The sequence below is a fragment of the Varanus komodoensis genome, unplaced genomic scaffold, assembly GCF_004798865.1.
Source record: "Varanus komodoensis strain SLA01 unplaced genomic scaffold, ASM479886v1 scaffold15, whole genome shotgun sequence".
NCBI classification, from domain to species: domain Eukaryota; kingdom Metazoa; phylum Chordata; class Lepidosauria; order Squamata; family Varanidae; genus Varanus; species Varanus komodoensis.
In genome coordinates, this window is record NW_025335440.1 from 5271162 (window position 1) to 5279436 (window position 8275).

An 8275-nucleotide genomic window follows, 5' to 3' on the forward strand; every position below is an offset into this window, starting at 1 on the left:
AACTCTGAAAAAAAAAAGACGCTGGGTTGAAGGTTACTTTCAAATAAAATACTCAATGTCTATTTAAGTCCTCCTCGTATTTATGAAAAGCTGATCTTAAATTATGATTTTTGCTCAGATCAACCTTCCGCATCAGTTCTGAAATGGCTTTTTCTCTCTCATCTCCATCCGGATATTTTTCAGCAAAGGCTGTGTGTTTATTCTGGAAATGTCTTGCAACGTTTGACTTTTTGTTCTTCGCCAATTTCTCACCACATATTAAGCATACTGGTAAACCAGTCTCACCAGCAGTGAAAGCAAATGAGTCTGCCCACATACCATTAAATGTTCTGTTTTCTTCTGAAACTTTTCTTTTCTTGGATTTATCTATGGTTGGCCCACCGGGGGTCAAAAAGCTCAATGAATCACGTGCCAGCACATTGGCGGTTTTGACGCATATTTTACATACAGGAAGGAATTCAAAGCCAAACCAAAATCAAAAATACAGCAGGGAGAATGCTATTCTGTCATTTCTTGGACACATGTGCCATTGCATTGGGGCTCTGCAGTAAAGGCCCTGCTTGGGCGTCCAGACAGAGTCTCGTCAGCAGATCTTAAGAGCTGGTGGGTCCATCCTTCTTGAACGCACCAACAGCAGCCCCAGCGCTGGCGGCTGTAGCTGTTATGCCAACTTTGGTTCCCACTGCCAGTCCGGCTGCACCTGCAAACAAGAGGCCATCAGCAGGGCACTCTGCCTCTCCCTTTCCTGCAGGCCTCCTGTCCGTGGATGCAAATGCACAGAGGAGGCTCGCGCCCATTGTCCCCTCCCTTTTCAGGAACAGAAACAGGAAAGTTGAAGGCAACTGTGCTGTTTGGAAGAGTTGTATTCAAGACACAGAACCCTCATTTCCCTCGCGCGGCACTTGAGAAAGCAGCTTGGGCCTGCAATTCAGATAATTACAGGAGGACCACTAGATTCAGGAGTCCCTCTTCCTCTCGTACGGCTTGCTGGCTCCCTGTTGTCTTCTGCACGAACTGGGGAGGGGGGAAACATGCACTTCTCATCACCCCATAAAAAGACCTAAGCACATGGACACTGGTCCTGATCTGGGACGGGGGCATGATGTAGTGCTCCATTTTGTGCAAAGCAGCTGGGGCATTTCAAGGTCAGCATTTGGCCCCCTGGTGCAAAAGAGTTCCGAAGAATGCCAGCGAGGGCAGGGTCTTCTCAGTGGAGGCTCCCCGAGAGTGTAATGCTCTCCCGTGAGGCCTACCTAGGCCAGCTCTCATCTTTTCAGGGCAAAGAGCTTCCACCACCCCCAGGCCTTAAACAGCATATAGTGGGATTTCTTAATTTAGGGGACCATCCTATGCATGTTTGGACCTTAAGAAGGGATAGGACATGCTGAGAATTGTAGGCCTTTCTTAAGTTTAAACATGTATAGACATGCAACTTTAACCGACTTATCAAACCCTGTTATTTTTATTTTAGCTATTTTAAATTAGTTTCACTCTTTGTATATTTTAACACCTACTGTCTTTTTTTAAAGAAAAAGATGTCTAATATGTAAGGAAATAATCAGGCTTGTGCTCAGCGCCAGTTAATTGGAGAAAAACGCTCTCTGAACTGGTTAGGGGATTGAGAGTTCGTTCCGTTTTCTAGCAGGAAGAGTTTAGCTTTCATTATCCAGCAATCTTACCCACGGACTGGAGTCCGGCCACCAAGCTTCCTGCTGCCACTCCTCCACCATTGGCGATAGCCGAAGCAGACATCCATTTGGCCGCAAGCGAGGCGGCTGCGATTCCTCCGCTCGTGAATCCTACTGCTCCGAGCAACACCGGGACCGCACAGACCGTGGCTTGCAGGAATTCAACAGAAGATGGGGGAAATGTGAGAGCTCGTGTCACTTCCCCTGAATTTTCTCAGGTGGGTGCGTGCCACCATCACACATTAAAGAGGAAGCAAAAGTGGAGCCGGGCAAAGGGGCGGATGCACGACCAGGGTATACAGGGCCCAGTGACAGCGCTGCGGTTCCCCCCGTGCACAGCACAGGCCTGCACAGTGCTGGCATGTCCCCTGAGGCTTCAGTAAACAGGCCACAAAGCAATTTTCGGTGGTCTAGAGGCTAAAGTAAAAGTAACATACTTGTAAAAGGGGATGTGTAAACAGGAGTTGCTGCTTTTGCTGCTTCCACAACCCAAGCAAATCAAATGCCTGTTCAGTCATCCACCTTGCCATGGCCCCCCATATTTTACGGATGAACTAGTCCCCATTGTAGAAGTCTTATCCTCTGATTGCTCCAGTGCAGAAAAGTGCATGTATTCAGTTGATTGTACCTTCATGGCACCTTAAAAAATATGGAACAAGAGTAACTGCTGAAAGAGACTGAAATGCCACTTTGGGGACTGGAGGGAAGTGGGTTACTGGTATTGCCAAATCCCGCCCATTCCGCCCTGTGGAGAAAGGGCTTTCCTGAGTGCGAGTCACAAGAGATGGATTTCTGCTTCAGAGATTCAAGTTGCTGCTTCCTTGCAAAGCCTTGTCATCTGCTACATATAACCATCTGTGTGCATTTACCATTTGTATGTTTTAGGGAAAGCCTCAGACTACTCCTTTGTATTTGCTCAGGAGTAAATCCATCTACACAGCAGAATTCCGCAAGCCCTGCCTCTGAGCCAACACACTGGATCTGGCTGTGATCCCATCGGTCTGGTCACTGACCTCTCCCTCATGAAGGCCTCCCTTACTCGAAGAAGTAGCACCACTTAGCTTTCATTATCCAGCAATCTTACCCACAGACTGGAGTCCTGCAACACTTAACGAAGTAATCTCCCCTCTCCCATTCTCTTCTCCTTACATCTTTTCAGCCTGTGTGCTTTTAATGATTGCAAGGCCAGCCCTCCCATTAGACAGAATGAGTCTCTGGCCTCGGGCAGCAGATGCAGCTGGTGCGGAAGCGAACCCTAACCCCGCACCTGGCTGGCTCGCCGCAGCGCCATTTCATCGGCAGCTCCTGCAGGTGCAATGCCAGGAACATCACCTTGCTCCTCACCCGATATAGCAAAGTGTCTGGAGCCAGTCCTGGCACAGAGGCCTTCCGGGCTGAGAGCGCCTAGCAATACTTTCAATAAATACTGTTAAACTTACCTACTCCCACTGCTGTTCCAATCACAGCTCCCTTTCCCATGTTACCCAGTCTCTTCTGAATCTCTGAAAGGGGAGATTGGGTATAAAGCTAACATACCACTTTTCCAGGAATCCTTTGCATCAAACCCCATTTCCTAATATTCTCCTGCAACTAAGCTAGTATCTATATAATGCAAAAAAGAAAGAGGATACTGATTTCTATCGAACTTGGGACTCTTTCTATAATTGGCTGGAGAAACGGGACTTGGCGTAAAATTAGAGATGTTTTTCAAACTATTATAAATTGATTTGAAATTTGACTTTAGAATGTTAAAAAATATGTAGTAGGAGGTTGACCCAGTAAATCCAATGTTTGCTATGTTTGATGTTTTTTAGTGTTAGTTTAAAATGTTAATAAAATATATTTTTTTAAAAAAGGAGATCTGGGTTTGAGTTCCCGCTCAGGGACCTTTGGGCCACTCACTGACTTTCAGCCTGACCTACCCCACAGGGGTGTCGTGAGGATAAAATGGAGAAGAGGAGAAAGATTATGCAAACTGACTTGGCTTCCTTGCAAGAGGAGAAATGGCAGGATAGAAATGTGATTGCAAATGCAGTGCCGTGATTTCTCCTCCTCTGTCTCTCCACTCTGGGACTGGCAGGCCCTTTGTCCCTCACCGCAGCAGAGCCCAGATGCCTGCAGGCTGGAAAAATGGTGTCTGGAAAAGGGGGGGGGGGGGGCAATTTCAGGGGAGGATGTCAGGGAAGGCAAATGCTTACCTGAAAGGAGGGCAGGCATCTTTGTTGCTTTGCTAGCAAAGCATTGTCTGGTAGCCCAAACTGGAGAAAGGGCAGGGAGCAGCACGTTGCGACATGGCTGCATATCGGTCTAAGGCACAGAGAAGACCATAACACCTGCAAAAGAGCAAAAAGGGAGGTCTGGCCTCTGGTTCACAGGAACGTCAATGCTGCAGACCCCCCACCCCCCGAGAGGACTGCTGCGCTCAGCATCCCGGTCAACCAGCGAAGGGGGAAAGTGGGCCTTCAGCGCCTTGCAAGATGCTTGCATGGTGTGCCCAGACAGGAGGAGGAAGCGGGCACAGCAGCGGAATGAGGCGAACACCCCTGTTCCATGGTCTTCCTTTGCAACTGCAAGGACAGCTCTGGCTGGGCCGTTTTCCCTCTGAAGACGCAAATCTTTGCAAGGACACGACCAGTTTAGATGGGAAGCTCCTTTGTATGGAAGAGCAGTGTCCCTTCCCATCACAAAGCGGGGCCAGTTCCTCAAAACAAGGAAGTGCTGTGATGATCGGCATCAATGGGGATACAAGCAAACGACAGGCAATACCAGAGGGCACTTTGAGGAGCGTTTCGCTAACCACCTCAAGGCCAACAACACATTTTTCTTTAAATGTATCAGAAGCAGGAAACCAACTAGAAAGGCAGTTCCACCGCTGGGTGAGTATTTATTTTGTTAATGGGCTTAACGGAGCACTAAAGCTGGACAAGGAGATATTAATTCTTTTTATCTGTTTTCACATCGGGGATACAGGACAGATACCTGTTTCTGAACATGTGTGTTCGGAAGGAAATCAGTTCCTCGGGAGCATAATGATGGTAAATGCTGACATTCTCATCCTTGTTGAGAAACTAAAAGTTAACGAATGTCTGGGCTCAAATGCTATCTATCCTCCCATTCTTGAAGAACTCAGATGTGAAATTGCCAATTTCTTACACAATACGCAGCATGTCCCTAAGATTAGCCTCTGCTGCAGAGGACAGGAGGATGGCCACTGGAACTCCAGGTTTTAAAAAGGGATCAAGGGGGATCTGGGAAATTACAGGCCAATTTTCTTAATTTCTGTTGCAGATAATTTAGTTGAAAGCATTATTTAAAAAGAGAGCCAGTGTGGTGTAGTGGTTAAGAGGCTGGGACTGGGACTCAGACGACCTGGGTTCTAGTCCCCGCTCAGCCATGGAGCTAACTGGGTGACTTTGGGCCAGTCACAGACTCTCAGCCCAGCCTACCTCACAGGGTTGTTGTTGGGATAAGATGGAGGAGGAGATGTAAGCTGCCTTGAGCCCTTTGTAGGAAAAAGGCAGGATATAAATCCAAAAATAAAAAATCCAAAATAAAATAAATCTTCTAGGAGTACAAGCACCCTGAAAAGGAATCAACATGGCTTCCACAAAGATAAGTTCTGGCTCAATTTTTTGAATTGAGAGTGTCAATAAACATAGGGTGATCCAGCAAATGTGATTTCCCTGGACTTCCAAAAGGCTTTTGACAAAGTCCTTCACCAAAGACTCCTGAGCAAACTGAGCAGTTGTGGAATAAAAGGGGAGGTTCTCTTTGGGTCAGTAACTGGTTGAAGTCCCCAACTCAGCCACGGAGCCACCTGGGTGACTTTGGGCCGGACACAGACGCTTAGATCAACCTACCTCACAAGGTTGTTGTTGTGGAGATAAGATGGATAACAGCAGGAGGAGAGTGATTTAAGCTGCTTTGAGCTGAATGTAAGAAAAAGCAGGATATAATTATAATAATAAAATAGAATAAAAAACAGGAAGAGAGTTCAAATAAAGGGCAATTTCTCCCAATGAAGGGGTGTAAACTGTGGGGTCTCACTGCAGTTCAGACCAATGCTTTTCAACATTCAGCAGACTCGTGACTATCCGGCCTGGGTAAAAAATAACTATCAATGGACAGGAAAATAAGTTTAAATAATTTTTGTAAGAATTAAGCCTACGTTTTATGTCAATGTTTTATTTTAAAAGTGTATGTATTCGTATTGTACAGTGTACATGATTTTATGTTTCCTGCAATTAAGTTAGACATTATAGAATTTATCTTAAAATGTGTACAATATTTTGATCCTTGGACTTCCTTTTTCTGTAATAAATTTTTAAAACATACAGTACAGTACATAACAAACATTTATAAAGTACTGGCCTGTATTAAGAGTCAGAAAATATGAATAAGAGCGGGTTTTGATATAAAAAAGGTGTTTTTAATGGTATGGGTGGGGTAGGAAGTGAGCATTTATAGAACTCTGGCCACATTCGACTGGATAGTTGGGAGTCTACTGCATTCATAAACCATCTGGAATTAGGGGTGTGCAGTGAAGTGCCCAGCCTTGCTAATGACATCCACCTATTTAGGGTGGAGCAAAAGGGGCCGTGAGGAGCTCCAAAATGATCAGCTCCAAAATGATCAAACTGCGAGAATAGGCTTCAAAATGACAAATGTATTTCAGTGTAAGCAAATGTAAAGTAATGCATGTTGGGGCGAAACATTTCAACTTCAAAAGGCAGTGTGGTGTAGTGGTTAAAGGTGTTGGGCTGGGACTCAGGCAGTCGCAGTCTTCGTCCCCGCTCGGCCAGGGAGCCAGCTGGGTGAATTTGGGCCAGGCACAGGCTCTCAGCCCAACCTTCCTCAAAGGGTTCTTGTTATGGGGATAAGATGGGGAGCAGGAATTATGCAAGCTATTTGAGTTTGTTGGAAAAAAGCGGGATATAAATCTAATAACCAAATGAAAATAAGTTGATGGGAGATGAGTTACTTAGGTGGCCGTACTGGGCTCCATCCCTCAGGGAGCCTCCTTCCCAGCGGCCGCTATCACATCTTTGCATACTTACACGAAAAGCGATGGATGGCGCAGTAGAAAAACACGGCAGGTCAGCAAATGCAAGACTGTTTTCTTTTGTGCCGGACTCCACTCTGTTCCTAGACCTTTCAGTTTATCCTTCGCAATTCTGGAAGGCTTGATCTGGACGCTCCCATGTAAAAATGTTCAGTTTCTGTTTCGACGATTAAGATTAGGGCGGAGAGCACAATATATTTTAAGAGCTGCAATTCTCGGCTCCTCCCATCTTTCCTTCTCCTTGGGGGACTACAAATCCCAGCAAGCTTTGGAAGGGCTTCCGGTAATGATGATAAGGAGGAGGCGTGCGCGCCGCCCTTGCAAAGCGACGCGGATCAGTCGGAAGGCGAGAACAGGTGGGAGACCCTTGATGGTAACGTGGAAGGAAGGCGAGAGACGAGCGAGGCGGCAGCCGGCGGTTGGAAGGCAAAGAGGACTGTCTCCGGCGGATTGCCTCGGGAAGGGGCACGGGGCGCCCTGGGGAAGGAGCGGCGGGGATGCTCGGGCTTTCTGGTGCCGGAGGCGGGCTGAAGAGAAGAGCGAGCCGCGCGGAGAGCCCAGGTACGCGCCGATGGGGCGGCATATAGATCCAGGGACGAAATAAATGAAGGAGCTCGCGCGGGTTTCCTTTCCCATGGAAAGCCTTCCTAGACGAGACGCTGCCTTGCGCAGCTTCCACCGTCCACGGCTTGTTTTGGGGGCCCTTTGCGCAGGGATGGCGCTAGCGTCCTTTTGTTTTAAAGGAGCAGCGCAAACTGCGAAGTGAACCGGAGGGTCGGAACTGGCGCGTTCCTGGAGCGCAGCAGTGAAGGACACGGTCAGTTCGTGGCTCGTACAACTTGAAGGGGCCACAGGGCGTGCGTGGGCTGTAGGTCAGGACACACGTGGCAGGTGGCCAGGAAAGGGGCGCCTCCAGCAGGTCATCCGCCTTGCCCCAGCCTGCTGCCCCTCTGCACTGGCTCCCCGTTCCATCAAAGATGGCTTTGCCTGGGCCACCTGGTTTCTGCCAGCTGATCCACTGCAGGGGTTCTTCAATACATTCTCACCTAGCAAAGCCCGGTCTTCCTATGGGGACCATAGCGTCCAGGTAGATGGAGGCTGAGAGAGGAGGATGGTATACCCTGCTACCTGTGCCCCTGAGGAAAATGAATCCCTCAGCTATTGCTGGCCAAGCTCATAATCATTTGTGCCGGTCCTTAAGATACTTCCCCTGCCCCTGCAGTACACTAAATTGAGTGCGGATTAGCAGAACCTTTACAGACGCCTAGCAAAATATCGTCGTGTCCTGAGCAGCTTTGATCTGTGAATTTGCTGACCTCAGCCTCCCCTTTCCCCCATTCTTGTGGGGTGGCCTTGTGGTGCTTATTCACCTCTCTCAGTTCAGTCCCTCCTTTCTGCATGGTGGGGATAGTACTCCTCATAATAGTCCTGATAATTCTAAAGGTATAGAAGTTTACAATAAAATAATGCATGCAATTAAGCTTACAAAATCTAACGTGAGTGTTGTTTGAAAACACTGAAGACT

General features: G+C 47.7%; 1 protein-coding gene across 4 annotated transcripts; it reads right to left on the bottom strand.

Annotated features, from left to right (window-relative positions):
- Window positions 1–134: 134 nt before the first annotated feature.
- On the bottom strand, window positions 135–6984 carry LOC123020664 (interferon alpha-inducible protein 27-like protein 2A). 4 transcript variants are annotated; one of them, XM_044424681.1, is made up of 5 exons: window positions 6746–6984; window positions 3887–4021; window positions 3128–3190; window positions 1680–1838; window positions 135–700 (listed from the first exon to the last, which is right to left on the bottom strand). In XM_044424681.1, exons 2-5 carry the CDS (start codon window positions 3987–3989, stop codon window positions 594–596), a joined length of 432 nt encoding a protein of 143 aa, XP_044280616.1. In that variant the 5' UTR covers window positions 3990–4021; window positions 6746–6984; the 3' UTR covers window positions 135–593. The 4 variants fall into 4 exon arrangements, with proteins under 4 accessions (XP_044280616.1, XP_044280614.1, XP_044280615.1 ...); XM_044424679.1 differs by having other exon boundaries at window positions 1680–1850; XM_044424680.1 differs by lacking the exon at window positions 6746–6984 and adding an exon at window positions 5549–5594 and having other exon boundaries at window positions 1680–1850.
- Window positions 6985–8275: the final 1291 nt, after the last annotated feature.